General features: G+C 45.1%; 2 protein-coding genes across 2 annotated transcripts; both read left to right on the forward strand.

Annotated features, from left to right (window-relative positions):
- The first annotated feature begins 2201 nt into the window (after positions 1-2201).
- On the forward strand, positions 2202-6863 carry LOC310829240 (uncharacterized protein). The gene is made up of 2 exons (XM_083707503.1): positions 2202-2363; positions 5404-6863. The coding sequence occupies exon 2, from the start codon at positions 5415-5417 to the stop codon at positions 6444-6446; it is 1032 nt and encodes a 343-aa protein (XP_083563629.1). The 5' UTR covers positions 2202-2363; positions 5404-5414; the 3' UTR covers positions 6447-6863.
- Positions 6864-15251: 8388 nt separating this feature from the next.
- Positions 15252-18671, forward strand: LOC310830683 (uncharacterized protein). The gene is made up of 2 exons (XM_083710507.1): positions 15252-15395; positions 17212-18671. The coding sequence occupies exon 2, from the start codon at positions 17223-17225 to the stop codon at positions 18252-18254; it is 1032 nt and encodes a 343-aa protein (XP_083566633.1). The 5' UTR covers positions 15252-15395; positions 17212-17222; the 3' UTR covers positions 18255-18671.
- The last annotated feature ends 2394 nt before the right edge of the window (positions 18672-21065 follow it).

Below are 21065 nucleotides of genomic sequence, written 5' to 3' on the forward strand. Positions count from 1 at the left end.
GTACTTCCCCCGATGCGCTGAGCTGTGACAGAGACGGGATTTGGAAGGTTGCTGGGGTCACTAGGTGTGATGCTGCAGGAAGAGTTGGGGGGGGGGGCTTTGGCTCAAGACCTCAAGTAGCAGCAGGTGAGGAGGCACCACAATTTCTGCGGGCTGGCTGAAGTTATTTTGTGAGAGTTGCCTTGGATTCCAGTGCTGAACTCATGTAGAAAACAAGCCCCTATTGGAGCTTGTTAGGGGCTTGTTAGATGGATTCCCTCCAACTAAATTCCTCTGCAAATACATGAATAAATCATGTTTCGTAAAGCTTTGGCAGTATCCGCCCTGTCTTCAAATCTTAAAATGAGGTTGAGGGCCAAGCAGATCCCATCAACCAAGGTCACTCAGAGTCCATGGGTTTAGGCGATACGGAAGTTGCTTGCCTTTATTTAGCCCCATCAGAAGGCAAAGGGGGAGGGTTCTGGCCACCAAGGTGGGGTGGGTGTGGGTCAAGGAATTGTTCATAAAGTGCCCCCAGCTAAAGCCTGGTGGCAAGATTTGGATTTGGAATATGCGACAAGAGATGGAGTAGGCTGGACCACCAAGGGGAAGCAGCAGGAATCCTGAGCCTCTGTTTTGAATTGGCCACGGAAACTCTTTTGGGACTTGTGGGTATGAGTTTGGAGACTGCGACTGTTATGTACTGAAGTTCTCATCCTGGGCCAGCAGGGGGATACTGTAGATAGTTATGCAAATGAAGGATCAAAAGTGATGTTCAGTGATTGGATAGTTTTAGAAAGTTGCTACAGTAACGTTGTACTGGAGCTCTATATAAGCAGGCTGACTGAGCCCTTCAGTTCAGTTCTGTTCTGCCCTCTGAATAAAGAAGACCTGTTTGAAGAATTGCTGTGTCATCTGATATGTTCACCCACAACTTAACAGCGACCATAATCCTACGAGAGCCCTAGGAAGACTGAATGTGGACTGGGAACTTTGGAAGGGATGTTTGATTTACTTAAGGGGAAGATTTCTGTGGAAACTCCAGGCAAACTACTGCAGCAAAGGGAATCTTTGTAGGCCCTGGCAAAGACCTCCTCCCCTCTTGGTGACAAAACGAGACCAAGGACTCACACATCACAATGTCTACTGGGATTTAAAATGGCCACAACTTTTATTATCAATTTCAGATGTAGGAAACCTTGGCTTAGGCAATGGGCATCTATCCCTCTCAGCCCTGCACCCGGGGGAACTGAGGCACAGCGGGGTTCATCAGATCAGAGGGGGCACTGCAAAATGCATGTTTACACAGCAAGCCCCCCCCCCCCACGCACCTTTGGGGCGTTCACTGTGCCAGTCACTCCCTTCACAAACCTCCTTTAATGGGGAACCCTGAAAACACTGTTGCAAGGGGGGAAGAGTCACCATTTCGCGCTCCCCTATAAGAAGGATCCTCTAAAGGATTCCACCTAAGGTCTAAAACCACTAAAGGTGTGACAATTACCATGGGGAAGATGAAACCTGCTATGCGGGGGGAATTCCTTTCCGGTCCTTTAACAGCAACCATCATAGGACCGTAGCAACGCCTGCAAACCTGAAAAGGTTAACCTTTAATAAAGCTGGTGATCACAAAGAGGGTCAGGTGGGTGGAGCTCCAGAGCCAACTGCGCACTCAGAGCAGGCTCCGCCCCATATTCCAACCCCTGGAGTGGAGCAGAGTGAAGCCTGCTCACCTGCGGTCTGCTCACCTGGCCCCGCCCCCAACAGAGCTGCGGATAGGTGTGTTTGATCAGGGGGTTTGGCGGAACCCCCAACGCTCCATGGCACCGGGAAGGTGGGCCACATCCTGCAAATCCCAGTGAGGATCGGGGTTTGCTGCACGCCAGGGGCCTCAAATAGCACCCACGGAGCGCTTATTTGGACTCTAGGGACTGTGGAGTGATTTACATAGAGGCTTATATAAGAATTGCTCAGACAATCTTTCTGTGTGTCCAAAAGTTGTTTGAGATACATAACAGTCTGGCACATGTACCAGAGATGACAGCTGGAGAAGGGGCAATATTATGGAATGATTCATTTTCAACAAGACTAGAAAATTGTATATATTCCAAGTTCTGCTGATGCAATATTTTTGTTCCTGGCAAACTCTACACTCAGGGGAGTGGGAGGGTTTTATTGTGGTTGTTATTTCTGTACATTGTCTGGAAAAAATCAATAAATCGTGTATTTGGTTCCAATGTAGGTGGAGCAGTGTGTAGTTTCTCCTTAATCCGTAGCCTCTTCTATCCTATTTAAACAGCAAGTGTTCACACATTTCCTTCATTCTCCACCAAGAGAAGCAGCTGCCACCTACTACAAAACTTTCTGTCTGAATACCACGAATACCGGTAAGTCTTGGAGATTTACTGGGCAGGAGCGAAGAGAAACTACTTTAGAATTTGGGGCATAAGGGAGGGAGTACTTTTTTGTGGACCTGCAGTCTAACTACCTCTTTATAATTATAAAGGATATAATCATAAACTCTAAGGTGTATATTTCAGCAATAACAATACAAGTTAAATGAAGTTTCTTTTAATAATCCAACATTCAGACTACTAAAACAGACCATGTATTCCAGCAACAGACCTTGAATCTAAAAATGACATTAATGCATATTCAAACAGAATCTCTCTCTGCACAACTGAGGCAAAATCCCAGGGGAGGTGCTTCTTTGTGGAGCTGTAGTCTAACTACTTCTTTATAATTATTGGGAGCTAATGATATTCCCTGTGTGATATTGAAGTGACATGGGGCCTTCTGCAGTGATGGAGGAAGGGGGCGAGCCCCCTCCCCGGGTGCCATCTCTGAGGAGGCGTGACAAGAAGGCACCCTACGGGGGGCTCACCCTGCCACTCCCAGGCGCGCACCACCATCGTGCTACCACTGACACGTGCGGACGATCCTCTGCTCGTGGCTGCACCCTTCTCCGCTGTCCGTACAGCACTCAGGCGCTGCCACTGGCAAATCGACCAGTGGCGCATGCACGGCGCCGCTCAAGCGCCATACGGCATACCGTAACCCTCCACCACGGCTGCAGCCGCAAGCGAAGGTTCCCTCTGATGACTCTGCAGCTGCGAGCAGAGGATCCCAGTGCCATACATACGATGCGAACGCATGCATGGTATGTAGCAGTGCACACATGGTACGTAGCAGCACACGCGCATGCGCCAGCAGGCTGTTTGCCCGGCCCCCTGCCCTGGGTGCCTGTTCTCCTTCCTTCACCACTGGCTTCCCCAAGGCTTTAGGGATTGGTATCTCTGGTCCCTCCAGCAACCAGAACTCGGTCTCCTCTAAATGTCATGAAACACCTTGCAGGATGAGATCATGATGTGATCCAGTGGCAGAATCCCCATTCCTACCAGATTCTGAACTCATATGCAACATCTTCGGTTTGGAAGGGGCCCATGGGTGTCTTTGAGAACGCAGATGGGACTGGAAGGGACCTCTGGGTACGGGAAGGATTCAACAACAGAGAAGCTAGAGCTCCCTGGAACATTTCTTTTGTAAATAGCTTATCAAGTTTATCTTATATTAGGAACATCCATCCCGACCTCCAGATCTCTTTCAGAATACAATCCTATACAAACTGATTGTTTCTGAATAGCAATGAGTAGGGCTGCATATAATCACCAGGAGACAATGGCTTTGTGATTATTTATTTCATAAGGGAGTTTTGCATTGTGTGGAAATGTATGTTCTTTTGCCTATCACTGACTCTGCTGTCAGGCTATTTTAATAGGACCTCTTGAGCTCTAGAGTTATGGCCCCAGAAGAGGGAGAGAGGAATAGCCACTTCTTTAGTGTCACACATAATCTTATAAACTTCTGTTATGCCCCTATTTTTATATTCCTGAATCAAAAACACCCAAATAGTGGAGTTTAGTGGCTGATCAGACTACCAGCCCTTCTTGTGTGGAAGAGACCCAAGAACACAGGATCTATACCTCACTCTAAGGTTCTTATTTAAGCAGTAACAGTACAAGTTAAATGAAGTTCCTTTTAATAATATAACAACCATTGTACTAAAACAAACCACGTATTCCAGCAGCTGAGTTTGAATTTAAAAATGACATTCATGCATATTCAAAAACACTTTTCTCTGCCGAGCTGTAGCAAGATCCCAAGGTGTTCCAGGGACTCACCAGTGCTCCTTTGGAAAACTGAAGACATGGTAGAGACTGTTGTAGCTTTAAGAAATATGATTTATACACATATTTAAACCTTCAGTCTGCATGGAGGGGGTGCAGATCTTACAGCATGGCAATCCCAAGCAGGGATGCTCATCTAGTCTTAACAATCTGCACCTCCTGGACACGTTGGTGTTTGAAGGAACAAATCAGATGCCACAAGAAAATACGAGGGGGAATAAAGAATTGGGGAATCTCTTCTCTTACCCCACAGCCCCCATAGATGTGTCCTTCCATCCTCTCCTAGCTCTGAACCTCAACAGTCTCTCACTATAATACTATTGCTGTAGAGCATTAACTACTGAGGTTGAGGGTAGGCAAGTAAGTTTATCTGCCCCTTCCAGTGCTGTATGGGAGAAAGGGTGGTGTCGATTCATGCACACCAGTTTATCTGCCCCTTCCAGTGCTGTATGGGAGAACAGGTGGTTTCGGTTCATGCACACAATGATAGAAGCAGCTTCAGATCTGAATTTTGCTCCTCTTTCCAATATATTCTGAGCTGTTAGGCAGTCTCTTCCCATCACAGCTGAGATAGGAATTAATTCGAACAGCAGTTACCAGCATGGCACTCATGAGTGCCTGGGTGCCATCGTATGGTGCCCACAAAAGGTCTCGGTAAATATCCCCTCAAAATCAACTGGCTCAGCCTCTCCATTTAATGGGGCTTCAGTATTGAAGGCCCACTCTTTAATATGTTCTGAACAAGGGAGAGGTGCAAAGAGCTTCTCTTTGTGAGCAAGCACAGCAGTGATGGATATAGGTGTTTTAGCCACAATGAGCCTTCAAACAAGCATTGATTTTCTGCAAAACCTGGATCTTTCATTTCCCAAACGGCCATTGCCTAAAATCACAAGGCAAACTACTTTTAAAACTTATCAGCCTGTCAGATACAATTTATATTCCTTGGAAGGGGTGGGTGGGTCTCCTATCAAATGGAGAGAGAAATAGATAGAGAAATATGTCTTGACAAGCAGAAGATGTTTCGTTCGTCTTTCAAAGCACATCACAATTTCATATTTGGCACTGGCAGGTATATTGTGTTAAAGCACTGAGACTGTTTACTAAAAGGTCAGGAAATTCTGTTAATTCTTTCATTATCTAACATAAGATACTTTAATAATAAAGTAATTACAAAGAGTAAATAAATGATCAATTTGTGAAATCTTCTGATCTAACTGAATACATTGCTTTCTTTTCCTAGAATCAAGCACCATGCCAGAGATAGTCCCTAAGAACAAAGCCCCAGGGGTTGATTTCTGTGGGGTAGATGAATGTTACTACATTGTCCGCTCAGACCTGGGCTGCTACATGAGGTCCACCAATTTCCATGAGGGCAGAGACCTTGAAGTGTTTAGCCTGCACAGTTCCTGCCAGGGTGGAGATCACTATTTAGCCCATGAGGATGACCTATTCTATATCATCAAAGGAGACAACTATCGCCGTGTCAGCAACATGAATGGAGACTTAGGTTCTGTAGTATACAGCCTCCATCCCAACTGCCGCGGAGGGGACCATTACCTCTCAGCCTTTGGATCCTTCTATATCATTTTCCAGAAAAGAGGTGTTTACCGTCAGGTCACTAATATGCATGAAGATACAGATGCAGTTGAATACACACTTCACCCAGCTTGCAAGGATGGTCTCTATTACTGGGGCATCAAGGATTACTATTACTTTGTAAAACCCCATGATGAATGGGGGGTCCAGTACTATAGATGCACCAACTTCCATGAAAATGTGGATGCTGTTACATACTCCTTCCATAGAGATGTTGTGAACATACTCCCTGGAGGAATGGCTGTTAGCCGAGGCCCAGCTTATGGTAAGTGGGAAGCTATCAAGACCATCTCCAATGACTCCAACACTCCCATTGTATGGAATAAGAAGATCACCAAGAAAGTGGGATACAACAAGCAGAAGATGAGCAGTGTGGAGCACAACTGGAAGGTTTCCATGACTGCCTCATATCAGTCAGGTGGGCTCACTGCAGCAATTGCCAAGTACCAGTTCTCTCTCACTGCTGAGTATGGTGGGAAGAGTGTCAACACAGAGCAGGAAGACTGGAATGAAGCCACAGAGATTGAAGAAGCTATTAATTTGACCCTGAAGCCCAATCAGAAGATGTACATATGGCAATACCAGCTGGGTTTTGGCAAGGAAACGGTTTTGTTCTGCCGTGATATGAAATTTTCAAGTGATTCTACTCCACCTACAGAGATTCCTTTGCCACCTTCCAATAAGTGAAAAGAAAAGTGTTAGGCCAAAAAGAACCTTCAAAGGCTTCTTCTCTATTATAACATTTAATTGATTACTATGGGCTAATATTTAGACAATCTAGAGCTCTGATCAGGGGGAGTTAGCTGAGTAGTATATAGAAATGCATGAGCTAAACACGAAGTGAGATTAATGATTACTAGACATATTATATACTCTCATATGGACATACACATCCTGCTAGGCTACAGTTAGAAAAGCATATCCTAGTTTGTGCATGATGCAGGTGACCCAAGCTGAATGCCTTTCAGATAAGCTACTATTTCCTGGTGCCTATTAATCACTTTGCCACATTTGTGCCTTCAAATTAATTTGTACCTGCTGAACTCTGGAATCTGTCCCACTGTTATACAAATCAAATAAAATGAATAATCAATGGATTAAAAATGTGTTCCGCGCACTTTTCACACTTGTGTAAAAAATGATTTTCAACATATATTTTCCAGAAGACACAAATACCTTCTTCCTTTTCCAGAAGCTTTTTCCAGAGGGTATTGAGAAAGTGGGGACCTCTGTTTACAATTTCATGCTGGTGTGCCATCAGAAACCCTCACTTTTTTTCATCATAGTTGTTAAAGGTAAAGGTAAAGGTACCCCTGCCCGTACGGGCCAGTCTTGACAGACTCTGGGGTTGTGCGCCCATCTCACTTAAGAGGCCAGGGGCCAGCGCTGTCCGGAGACATTTCCGGGTCACGTGGCCAGCGTGACATCGCTGCTCTGGCGAGCCAGAGCCGCACACGGAAACGCCGTTTACCTTCCCGCTGCTAAGCGGTCCCTATTTATCTACTTGCACCCGGAGGTGCTTTCGAACTGCTAGGTTGGCAGGCGCTGGGACCGAGCAGCGGGAGCGCACCCCGCCGCAGGGATTCAAACCGCCGACCTTTCGATCGGCAAGTCCTAGGCGCTGAGGCTTTAACCCACAGCGCCACCTGCGTCCCATTAATCATAGTTGTTAGCTGGCACTAATTTTGAGGGTTGGCTGCATTCAGAGATGGGTCCAGGGGCCTGATCCAGCACCACAAGCACATTTTTATGTCGCCTTCCCAACCAAATAAAAAATCCCCCGAATTCGGCAGTAGCAAAACCAGTCTAAAGATCAGACAGTGTTCAGGGGGTCAGAGAGATTTATGCATGTGTCCTGTGTTCACTGGCGTGAGAGTGTGAGGTGACCACAGCCACTTTGGGTCACTCACCAATGACATGCTGGTCCTGGAAGCTTCCTAAGGGTGAATGTGCCCTTATAGCTAAAAAGCAATAGCTCTTTTAGCCCTACCCCCTCACTGTCCTAGAGGCACAAGAAGGAACATTTCTCTTCAACTCTGGTTGCCATTTGATTACTAGCCCTAATTCAAATGCTGGTTTTGACTCATGTGGTTCAAAATCTCAGTACCTCAAGGACGTCTTATATCAACCTGCCTGAGCTCTGCAGTGATCACTTGAAGCCCTTGTCTGTGTGCCCCCTCCAAGAGAGGTGCCGAGGGGGGCAGCAAGAGAAGAGGCCTTGCCAGTGGTAGCCCCTGGTTGTGTAGTACTCTCCCTCATCAGGCTTGCCCACCGCTGATGTTCTTAGCTTTTGAATGCCAGGCAAATACATTTTTCTCCAGGCTTCAGATTCTTTGAATGGATGCAATCTTTATCCATTCCTTTTATTTATTTATTTTAAGAAATAATATACCACTTTCCACATCATAGGTCTCAGGTTGTATTTAACAATAAAATGTACCATATACACAATTTAAAACATCACGTTAACTTCCAAAATTTAAAACCTCAAGAATTTAACATATCTCTCTCAGAAAAGAAAAGCAACCACCAGCAGTGAGCGACAGCACAACAGCACTTTCTCAACCTCATGTTGGCCAGCCCTCAATTAAATATAGTGTGACCACCTCAAGGTACACCAGTTACACAAATTTCTACAATTTACCTCAGATTATCTAGTGGGGGACATGTATGAGGTAAAAATGATTTAGAGTCTCAGGCAGGAGTTGCTCAAACAAACAAGAAAAGTTTTATTAAACAAAGGAACTTTATGACACAAAGTGGGTCGGGAAACGAGTTCTTTCAAGTAGAATTTAACTTATTTACTTTAACTATAAGATGTCTCAGGTTTAAACATAACACTTTAGGCACAACTCTTCTTAAACTTCAGTTACTAAACATCAGTTGGTTCACTTCAGGTAGATAAATATTCAGGTTTTCACAAGAGATGACAAAATGTTCAAATCAGTTTCTGTCACTTAGATAATACAGGCTGGAAACCTCGAGGTCTCCACCTACGTCAGCCAATTGCCCAATCCCACCTAGGGAGGCATTGCCAGAGGATCGGCAGGTAGGGGGAGGGACCACCCACAGAACAGAAGGTGAATCTTACCTGCAAAGCAGTGTCAGTTGGCTCCAGAACATCTGCCCTCCCTCAGTTAAGCCTCCTTTTGCAGGTTAACCTTTAACGTCTTCTCCAGAGGTACGTGGGTGCTGCTACATAATGGTCACTGTTGAAGGGCCGAAAAGGAACTTTCCTGCATTGGCAGCTTTTGCCTTTCCTTTAATAAAACATCACAACTTTGGTGGTTTCAGGCCTTGGGCAGAATCCTTTAGTCTATCTTCCTAAATGGGAGACTGGTGAGTGAAGCGGTGACCCACGCCCCCCTTGCGGTGGTGTTCCCGGGGTTCCCCGTTAAATGGATCTTGAGGGGAGGCATTGGCCATATGCTGAGAGGTTGTCATTGCTCTCCCCTGCAACGGCAGCGAAACGGGGGGGGCAGGCTCTCTGCTTGAACATATGTTCTCCAGAGCCAGCCCGATCCCCACACATTCTGGATAACCCAGATGTCTCTCTGATCCCCGGCTGGGGACTGCGAAGGATAAACGCCCAATGCCTGAGCCAAGGTCTCCCTACATCTGAAACGTAATAAAGATGTGGTCAATTTTATTCTCATAGCATGTTGTCTTGAGTCAATATTCCACTGAGGGGTCACCTGGGCTTGGGGGGACTCCGCCTGTCCACGCAATGCTTTCAACTCTATCCCACTTCCTTCACAGCTTAATACTTTGGCCAAACTGACACGCAGGTAGCCTGAATTCCCACAGGATCTGCCTCTCCTGGCTCAAACTTAGCCCTCCCAGGACACTCCTGTCTGGATACTTTCCCCACACCCTCAGCCTGGTCTCCCTATCCAAGCTGTGAGACTCTGTCCTCTCGCTATGGATAGTCTCCTCAGTGTATGTATGTTTAACTTCACTCAGCACCAGGACTCTCTATCTCCAACCTGAAACCTGTCTCTCCTCCCAAAACAAAATCCTCTCCTTTTCAACTGCCTCCCCTGGAACCCCGGCCATTCAGAAGCTGTTCTTTGTTAACTATTTGCTGGCAGGAAAAAGAAAAAGAAAACACTTGGCGACCCAACGTGCCCAGCAAACAAACTTTTCCATCACACAGTGACCATTTTAACCTTCTGAGAAGCATTCAGGATGCAAAGACCTCCTGAATTAAAACAGTTTTGACCAGACCTCTTGAACTCAGTAGGGAGAGTGTCTGCCTAATGTCTTGTGGCAGGAGGTTCCATAGATTTGAGCCCACAACATTGAAGGCACAACTCCTTGTTGACACGAGACACGCTTGTGGTCCATAGAGAAGCATTAACCATGCTTCCCCCAGTGACCTCAGGGAGGTATCCTGGATGTAAAGTATTCAGGGATTTGCACATGAGTACAAGAACATTGAGTACAACTCTGAACCAAGCCCGTGGCTGAGGCAAAGTCAGTGGAGGTCTTTTAACAGTGATGCCATGTGTTCATGGTGTTTGTGGTGGTCATCATGTTTCATGGCCTGAGACATTTTGGCATCTGAGGTGTGCCTCAAAATAGCCCCCTCCCCCCATTTCCACCAGGGAAGAACGGGTGAAGGAAGATGTACATCAGGGACAAGGGAGGACAAAATATTGACCTCTGCTGCCTCAGTACATCCTGCCGCCTGAGGCAGTCACCTCACCTTGCCTCATGGGTGGAACAGCTCTGTTCTGTCTTTGTGTTCCTCTTTCAGTTGGGGAAGGATAGATTTCCTTATTGGATTGTGGGTAGACAAACACTTTTAATTTTTACATATTTTAAAATTGCATTTGGTTGATATTTATGGTGTTTTTCAACTACTATCTCCCGGGGCCAAAAAACATGTGATGCAAAATAGAAAGCACATCAGGATTTGTACTTATTTATATAATAATGAAGTTAATGGAAATCAACATACATACATGGCCCCTGATTAACCTTAGGAAGCAAATTTTCTCCTTACAGAGTGTATTTTTGCTTACAAATCCTGTCTCAATCCCCCATTGAGTTTACTGGGAAGCCCCCAACTCAGCTTTGTGTCCTGCACAGAGCAAGACAGAGAATGAGAGAGAGACAGAGAGATCCACTTCTTCAGTGCCATTCATAATCTTGTAAACTTCCAAAATGTTTAGTGGCAGATCAGACCACCATTCATCATTTGTGAGAAGGGATTGTGGAGAGAGAGAGGCAGAGAGACCCAAGAACACAGGATCTATGCCTCAGTCTAAGGTTTTTATTTCAACAATAACAATATGAGATAAAGAAAGTTCCAACTCTACGATTCTATGATTCTATGGTTCGTTTTCATAAGTTTGGATTTTTAAATTACATTCTTAATTACTCATGCACACTGAAGCAAACACACTGGGCTGGCCATGGAACCGCCTCTTGAGATTAGATTAGGTAAGTCATGTTGGTCAACATCTAAATAGCAATACTTTTGTAAACCCCAAATGTTTGTATTGTTCTTACAGCAACTTCATATGGATTTTATGACAAACCAACTTTAAGCAAGCATTTTCAAAAGCCTGTTCTAATTTGACCTTGTGGGTGTTAACATAAAATGAGCTCTGCTGGATCCAGACCAAAGGTCAATTTATAGTTGTGTCCACAATGGTCAGCTAGATGGTGCCTGGAAGCTCCAAAACAACATAGTGGCAATAACTGATATGATAAGGCTACAAGGTTAACTGGATGACCAATTTAAGTCAGCTAAATCGACCCTTCCCAGGATCAAGCAACAGAAACTTCGAAATACATCATCATCATGACAGTTCTGTATCTGCAGGTGAGGCAGTGGATGTGCTGAGCCTTGCCTTTCCTAACTAATGAACTAAATGAGAGCCAACAAATTGAAGCTCAACAATTCATTCCATCTCTTTAAAAAAAAAAAAAGGCTCAACATGTCTACGAATGCTCTGGAGGGTGGCAGATGGGAATGGGCCTTTTCTGTAGTGGCTCCCCATTTGTCGAATGCTCTCCCCAGGGATGTTCAGCTGGAGCCTTCATTATACAGCCTTAGGAGTCAGGCAATAGTGTTCCTCTTAAACCAGGCCTTTGGCTGGTTGACATCCGATACCCTTTTAAAGGTGGTGTGGGAGAGGAGGTTATTGGTTAAATATAAAGCATATTTTGGTTAAATATAAAGCATATTTTGGGGGCCCTTGGGATCCCCCACACCTTGAAGCCCTTCTCTGTGCGCCCCCTCCGAAGGAGGTGCCGAGAGTGACAACAAGAGAAGAGCCCTTTCTAGTAATGCTGGTTTCGACTTACGTGGTTCAGAATCTCAGTACCTCAAGGACCTCCCCTTCCCATATCAACCTACCTGAACTCTGCAGTGATAACTTGAAGCCCTTCTCTTTGCACACCCTCCAACAGAGGTGCCAAGGGGAGCAGCAAATGAAGAGACCTTGCTAGTGGTAGCCCCTGGTTGTGTAGAGCTCTCCCTCATTAGGCTTGCCCACCATGGATGTTATTAACTTTTGAATGCCAGGCAAATACATTTTGCTCTTGGCTTCTGATTCTTTGAATCGATGCAATTTTTATCTATTCCTTTTATTTTATTTATTTTAATAAATTATATCCTACTTTTCACATCATAGGTCTCAGGTTGTCTTTAACAATAAAATGTACCCTATACACAATTTAAAACATCACTTAAACTTCCAAAATTTAAAACCTCAAGAATTTTAAATCTCTCTCTCAGAAAAGAAAAACAACCACCAGCAGTGACCATTTTAAACTTCCGAGAAGCATTCAGGAAGCAAATGCCCTCTGAAATAAAGCAGCTAGATTGGGGTGGGAAGAGACCCAAGAACACAGGAACTATTCCTCACTCTAAGGTTTTTATTAGAATAGCAATACAAGATAAATGAAATACCAACGCTACGTTTCTAGGATTCTATGGTTTCTTTTATTAATCCAACAACGTGCCTACTAAAACAGACCATGTATTTCAGCAAATGTTTGAATTATATTACATTCTTAATTACTCATGCACACTTAAGCACACACACTGGGCTGGCCATGGACTCCCCTAAGCTCTAGATATTAAAAATGGTAGGATTTTGACTTATTGGGAAGGACAGGATAAATACAAGCAGCAGAGGAATTACGGTAGCCTATGGAAAATGACCTGGCCAAGTTTGAACCATTAAGAAGCTATACAGGGCTATTCAGGGCCCTTGGGAAGGCAAGAGAACTGTACTTCCCCTCCTGCCCTGAGCTGTGACAGAGACAGGGCATTTGGAAGGTTGCTGGGGTCACTAACAGTAGGTGTGATGCTGCAAGAAGAGTTTTGAGGAAGGGGCTTTGGCACAAGACCTCGAGTAGCAGCAGGGGAGGAGGCAGAACAATTTGTGCTGGCTGGCTGAAGTTATTTTGCGAGAGTTGCCTTGGATTCCAGTGCTGAACTCATGTAGAAAACAAGCCCCTATTGGAGCTTGTTAGGGGCTTGTTAGATGGATTCCCTCCAACTAAATTCCTCTGTAAATACGTGAATAAATCATGTTTCGTAAAGCTTTGGCAGTATCCACCCTGTCTTCAAATCTTAAAATGAGGTTGAGGGCCAAGCAGATCCCATCAGCCAAGGTCACTCAGAGTCCATGGGTTTAGGCAATACGGAAGTTGCTTGCCTTTATTTAGCCCCATCAGAAGGCAACGGGGGAGGGTTCTGGCCACCAAGGTGGGGTGGGTGTGGGTCAAGGAATTGTTCATAAAGTGCCCCCAGCTAAAGCCCGGTGGCAAGATTTGGATTTGGAATATGCGACAAGAGATGGAGGGTAGGCTGGACCACCAGGGGGAAGCAGCAGGAATCCTGAGCTTCTGTTTTCAAGTGGCCACAGAAACTCTTTGGGGACTTGTGGGTATGAGTTTGGAGACTGCGACTGTTATGTACTCAAGTTCTCACCCTGGGCCAGCAGGGGATACTGTAGATAGTTATGCAAATGAAGGATCAAAAGTGACGTTCAGTGATTGGATAGTTTTAGAAAGTTGCTACAGTAACGTTGTACTGGAGCTCTATATAAGCAGGCTGACTGAGCCCTTCAATTCAGTTCTGTTCTGCCCTCTGAATAAAGAAGAGCTGTTTGAAGAATCGCTGTGTCGTCTGATATGTTCACCCACAACTTAACAGCGACTATAATCCTAAGAGAGCCCTAGGAAGACTGAATGTGTGAATTAACCAGAGTGGACTGGGAAGTGTGAAAGGGATGTTTGATTTACTTAAGGGGAAGATTTCTGTGGAAACTCCAGGCAAACTACTGCAGCAAAGGTAATCTTTGTAGGCCCTGGCAAAGACCTCCTCCCCTCTTGGTGACAAAACGAGACCAAGGACTCACACATCACGACGTCTACAGGGATTTAAAATGGCCACAACTTTTATTATCAATTTCAGATGTAGGAAACCTTAGCTTAGGCATTGGGCATCTATCCCTCTCAGCCCTGCAGCCGTGGGAACTGAGGCACAGCGGGGTTCATCAGATCAGAGGGGGCACTGCAAAATGCATGTTTACACAGCAAGCCCCCCCCCCCACGCACCTTTGGGGCCTTCACTGTGCCAGTCACTCCCTTCACAAACCTCCTTTAATGGGGAACCCTGAAAACACTGTTGCAAGGGGGGAAGAGTCACCATTTCGCGCTCCCCTATAAGAAGGATCCTCTAAAGGATTCCACCTAAGGTCTAAAACCACTAAAGTTGTGACTATTGCAATGGGGAAGATGAAACCTGCCATGCGGCAGGAATTCCTTCCCGGTCCTTTAACAGCAACCATCATAGGACCGTAGCAACGCCTGCAAACCTGAAAAGGTTAACCTTTAATAAAGCTGGTGATCACAAAGAGGGTCAGGTGGGTGGAGCTCCAGAGCCAACTGCGCACTCAGAGCAGGCTCCGCCCCATATTCCAACCCCTGGAGTGGAGCAGAGTGAAGCTGGCTCACCTGCGGTCTGCTCACCTGGCCCCGCCCCCAACAGCGCTGCTGATATGTGTGTTTGATCAGGGGGGTTGGCGGAACCCCCAACGCTCCACGGCACCAGGAAGGTGGGCCACATCCTGCAAATCTCAGTGAGGATCGGGGTTTTCTGCACGCCAGGGGCCTCAAATAGCACCCAGCGAGCACTTATTCGGACTCTAGGGACTGTGGAGTGATTTACATAGAGGCTTATATAAGAATTGCTTATACAATCTTTCTGTGTATCCAAAAGTTGTTTGAGATACATAACAGTCTGGCACATGTACCAAAGATGACAGCTGGAGAAGGGGGAATATTATGGAATGATTCTTTTTCAACAACACTAGAAAATTGTATATATTCCAAGTTCTGCTGATGCAATATTTTTGTTCCTGGCAAACTCTACACTCAGGGGAGTGGGAGGGTTTTATTGTGGTTGTTATTTCTGTACATTGTCTGAAAAAAATCAATAAATTGTGTATTTGGTTCCAATGTAGGTGGAGCAGTGTGTAGTTTTTCCTTAATCCGTAGCCTCTTCTATCCTATTTAAACAGCAAGTGTTCACACATTTCCTTCATTCTCCACCAAGAGAAGCAGCTGCCACCTACTACAAAACTTTCTGTCTGAATACCACGAATACCGGTAAGTCTTGGAGGGATACTGGGCAGGAGCGAAGAGAAACTACTTTAGAATTTGGGGCATAAGGGAGAGAGTACTTTTTTGTGGACCTGCACTCTAACTACCTCTTTATAATTATAAAGGATATAATCATAAACTCTAAGGTTTTTATTTCAGCAATAATAGTACAAGTTAAATGAAGTTCCTTTTAATAATCCAACAACCAGTCTACTAAAACAGACCATGTATTCTAGCAAAAAACCTTGAATCTAAAAATGACATTAATGCATATTTAAGCAGAATCTCTCTCTGCACAGCTGAAGCAAAATCCCAGGCTGTTCCAGGTGGTGCTTCTTTGTGGACCTGTAGTTTAACTACTTTTTTATAATTATTGAGTGCCAATGATATTTCCTGTGTGATATTGAAGTGACATGGAGCCTTTCCCAGTGGTGGAGGAAGGGGGGCGCCCCCCCCCGGGTGCCATCTCTGAGGAAGTGTGACAAGAGTGTTCGCCACTGAGTGTTTCTGAATAGCAATGAGTAGGGCTTCATGAGTCACCAGGAGACAATGGCTATCTCAATGCTTTGTGAAAATTTATTTCATAAGGGAGTTTTGCATTGTGTGGAAATGTATGTTCTTTTGCCTATCACTGACTCTGCTGTCAGGTTATTTTAATAGGACCTCTTGAGCTCTAGAGTTATGGCAGCAGAAGAGGGAGAGAGGAATAGCCACTTCTTTAGTGTCACGCATAATCTTATAAACTTCTGTTATGCCCCTATTTTTATATTCCTGAATCAAAAACACCCAAATGGTGGGGTTTAGTGGCTGATCAGACTACCAACCCTTCTTGTGTAGGGTGAGGAAGAGATTCCTGAATCAATAAAGAATTGGGAAATCCCTTCTCTTCCCCCACAGTCCCCATAGATGTGTCCTTCCATCCTCTCCTAGCTCTGAACCTCAACAGTCTGGCACTATAATACTATTGCTGTGGTTGCTGTACTGAGGTTGAGGGTAGGCAGGTGAGTTTATCTGCCCCTTCCAGTGCTGTATGGGTGAAAGGGTGGTGTCAGTTCATGCACACAATGAGAGAAGCAGCTTCAGATCTGAATTTTGCTCCTCCTTCCAAGATATTCTGAGCTGTTAGGCAGTCTCTTCCCATCACAGCTGAGATAGGAAATTAATTAGAACAGCAGTTACCAGCATGGATCTCTTGGGTGCCTGGGTGCCCTCATATGGTGCCCACAAAAGGTCTCAGTAAATATCCCCTCAAAATCAACTGGCTCAGCCTCTCCATTTAATGGGGCTTCAGTATTGAAGGCCCACTCTTTAATATGTTCTGAACAAGGGAGAGGTGCAAAGAGCTTCTCTTTGTGAGGAAGCACAGCAGTGATGGATGTCGGTGTTTTAGCCACACTGAGCCTTCAAATAAGCATTGATTTTCTGCAAAATCTGGATCTTTCGTTTCCCAAACAGCCATTCCCTAAAATCAGAAGGCAAACTGCTTTTAAAAGTGATCAGCCTGTTAAACGCAATTTATATTCCTTGGAAGGGGTGGGTGGGTCTCCTATCAAATGGAGAGAGAAATAGATAGAGAAATATGTCTTGACAAGCAGAAGATGTTTCGTTCGTCTTTCAAAGCACATCACAATTTCATATTTGGCACTGGCAGGTATATTGTGTTAAAGCACTGAGACTGTTCAGTAAAAGGTCAGCAAATTCTGTTAATTCTTTCATTATCTAACATAAGATACATTAATAATAAAGTAATTACAAAGAGTAAATAAATGATCAATTTGTGAAATCTTCTGATCTAACTGAATACATTGCTTTCTTTTCCTAGAATCAAGCACCATGCCAGAGATAGTCCCTAAGAACAAAGCCCCAGGGGTTGATTTCTGTGGGGTAGATGAATGTTACTACATTGTCCGCTCAGACCTGGGCTGCTACATGAGGTCCACCAATTTCCATGAGGGCAGAGACCTTGAAGTGTTTAGCCTGCACAGTTCCTGCCAGGGTGGAGATCACTATTTAGCCCATGAGGATGACCTATTCTATATCATCAAAGGAGACAACTATCGCCGTGTCAGCAACATGAATGGAGACTTAGGTTCTGTAGTATACAGCCTCCATCCCAACTGCCGCGGAGGGGACCATTACCTCTCAGCCTTTGGATCCTTCTATATCATTTTCCAGAAAAGAGGTGTTTACCGTCAGGTCACTAATATGCATGAAGATACAGATGCAGTTGAATACACACTTCACCCAGCTTGCAAGGATGGTCTCTATTACTGGGGCATCAAGGATTACTATTACTTTGTAAAACCCCATGATGAATGGGGGGTCCAGTACTATAGATGCACCAACTTCCATGAAAATGTGGATGCTGTTACATACTCCTTCCATAGAGATGTTGTGAACATACTCCCTGGAGGAATGGCTGTTAGCCGAGGCCCAGCTTATGGTAAGTGGGAAGCTATCAAGACCATCTCCAATGACTCCAACACTCCCATTGTATGGAATAAGAAGATCACCAAGAAAGTGGGATACAACAAGCAGAAGATGAGCAGTGTGGAGCACAACTGGAAGGTTTCCATGACTGCCTCATATCAGTCAGGTGGGCTCACTGCAGCAATTGCCAAGTACCAGTTCTCTCTCACTGCTGAGTATGGTGGGAAGAGTGTCAACACAGAGCAGGAAGACTGGAATGAAGCCACAGAGATTGAAGAAGCTATTAATTTGACCCTGAAGCCCAATCAGAAGATGTACATATGGCAATACCAGCTGGGTTTTGGCAAGGAAACGGTTTTGTTCTGCCGTGATATGAAATTTTCAAGTGATTCTACTCCACCTACAGAGATTCCTTTGCCACCTTCCAATAAGTGAAAAGAAAAGTGTTAGGCCAAAAAGAACCTTCAAAGGCTTCTTCTCTATTATAACATTTAATTGATTACTATGGGCTAATATTTAGACAATCTAGAGCTCTGATCAGGGGGAGTTAGCTGAGTAGTATATAGAAATGCATGAGCTAAACACGAAGTGAGATTAATGATTACTAGACATATTATATACTCTCATATGGACATACACATCCTGCTAGGCTACAGTTAGAAAAGCATATCCTAGTTTGTGCATGATGCAGGTGACCCAAGCTGAATGCCTTTCAGATAAGCTACTATTTCCTGGTGCCTATTAATCACTTTGCCACATTTGTGCCTTCAAATTAATTTGTACCTGCTGAACTCTGGAATCTGTCCCACTGTTATACAAATCAAATAAAATGAATAATCAATGGATTAAAAATGTGTTCCGCGCACTTTTTACACTTGTGTAAAAAATGATTTTCAACATATATTTTCCAGAAGACACAAATACCTTCTTCCTTTTCCAGAAGCTTTTTCCAGAGGGTATTGAGAAAGTGGGGACCTCTGTTTACAATTTCATGCTGGTGTGCCATCAGAAACCCTCACTTTTTTTCATCATAGTTGTTAAAGGTAAAGGTAAAGGTACCCCTGCCCGTACGGGCCAGTCTTGACAGACTCTGGGGTTGTGCGCCCATCTCACTTAAGAGGCCAGGGGCCAGCGCTGTCCGGAGACATTTCCGGGTCACGTGGCCAGCGTGACATCGCTGCTCTGGCGAGCCAGAGCCGCACACGGAAACGCCGTTTACCTTCCCGCTGCTAAGCGGTCCCTATTTATCTACTTGCACCCGGAGGTGCTTTCGAACTGCTAGGTTGGCAGGCGCTGGGACCGAGCAGCGGGAGCGCACCCCGCCGCAGGGATTCAAACCGCCGACCTTTCGATCGGCAAGTCCTAGGCGCTGAGGCTTTAACCCACAGCGCCACCTGCGTCCCATTAATCATAGTTGTTAGCTGGCACTAATTTTGAGGGTTGGCTGCATTCAGAGATGGGTCCAGGGGCCTGATCCAGCACCACAAGCACATTTTTATGTCGCCTTCCCAACCAAATAAAAAATCCCCCGAATTCGGCAGTAGCAAAACCAGTCTAAAGATCAGACAGTGTTCAGGGGGTCAGAGAGATTTATGCATGTGTCCTGTGTTCACTGGCGTGAGAGTGTGAGGTGACCACAGCCACTTTGGGTCACTCACCAATGACATGCTGGTCCTGGAAGCTTCCTAAGGGTGAATGTGCCCTTATAGCTAAAAAGCAATAGCTCTTTTAGCCCTACCCCCTCACTGTCCTAGAGGCACAAGAAGGAACATTTCTCTTCAACTCTGGTTGCCATTTGATTACTAGCCCTAATTCAAATGCTGGTTTTGACTCATGTGGTTCAAAATCTCAGTACCTCAAGGACGTCTTATATCAACCTGCCTGAGCTCTGCAGTGATCACTTGAAGCCCTTGTCTGTGTGCCCCCTCCAAGAGAGGTGCCGAGGGGGGCAGCAAGAGAAGAGGCCTTGCCAGTGGTAGCCCCTGGTTGTATAGTGCTCTCCCTCATCAGACTTGCCCACCGCTGATGTTCTTAGCTTTTGAATGCCAGGCAAATACATTTTTCTCCAGGCTTCAGATTCTTTGAATGGATGCAATCTTTATCCATTCCTTTTATTTATTTATTTTAAGAAATAATATCCCACTTTCCACATCATAGGTCTCAGGTTGTATTTAAGAATAAAATGTACCATATACACAATTTAAAGCATCACATTAACTTCCAAAATTTAAAACCTCAAGAATTTAACATATCTCTCTCAGAAAAGAAAAACAACCACCAGCAGTGAGCGACAGCGCAACAGCAGTTTCTCAACCTCACGTTGGGCCAGCCCTCAATTAAATATAGTGTGACCACCTCAAGGTACACCAGTTACACAAATTTCTACAATTTACCTCAGATTATCTAGTGGGGGACTTTTGTGAGGTAAAATCTAATGATTTAGAGACTCAGGCAGGAGTTGATCCAACAAACAAGAAAGGTTTTATTAAGCAAAGGAAGTTTATGACACAAAGTGGGTCGGGAAACGAGCTCTTTCAGGTAGAATTTAACTTATTTACTTTAACTATAAGATGTCTCAGGTTTAAACATAACACTTTAGGCACAACTCTTCTTAAACTTCAGTTACTAAACATCAGTTGGTTCACTTCAGCTAGATAAATATTCAGGTTTCCAGAAGAGATGGCAAAATGTTCAAATCCGTTTCTGTCACTTAGATAATACAGTGACCGCTCCACACATTAAATGGGGGCGCCTTTTGTGTAGTCACACACAGCCCCCCCCCATCCCAGTGCGTCTCCCGGTAGTAGGGACTGGCTTCGCCCTCCCCAGGCTGGATACCTGGAGTTCTCCGCCTACCTCAGCCAATCGCCCAATCCCACCTGGGGAGCCGTTGCCAGAGGATCGGCCAGGTAGGGGGAGGGACCACCCACAGAACGGAAAGGTGAATCTTACCTGAGAAGCAGTGCCAGTTGGCTCCAGAACTTCTGCCCTCCCTCAGTTTAGCTTCCTTTTGCAGGTTAACCTTCAACCTCTTCTCCACAGGTACGTGGGTGCTGCTACGTCATGGTCACTGTTGAAGGGCCGGAAAGGAACTTTCCTGCATTGGCAGCTTTTGCCTTTCCTTTAGTAAAACATCACAACCTTGGTGGTTTCAGGCCTTGGGCAGAATCCTTTAGTCTATCTTCCTAAATGGGAGGCGGGTGCGTGAAGCGGTGACCCACGCCCCCCTTGCGGTGGTGTTCCCGG

This window comes from Podarcis gaigeae (genome assembly GCF_964106915.1).
Source record: "Podarcis gaigeae genome assembly, chromosome: 13".
Taxonomy (NCBI): Eukaryota; Metazoa; Chordata; class Lepidosauria; order Squamata; family Lacertidae; genus Podarcis; species Podarcis gaigeae.

Bases quoted from the DNA above. Each gene is read 5' to 3' on its own strand.
- LOC310829240 (XM_083707503.1), top strand. From the start codon at position 5,415: ATGCCAGAGATAGTCCCTAAGAACAAAGCCCCAGGGGTTGATTTCTGT.
- LOC310830683 (XM_083710507.1), top strand. From the start codon at position 17,223: ATGCCAGAGATAGTCCCTAAGAACAAAGCCCCAGGGGTTGATTTCTGT.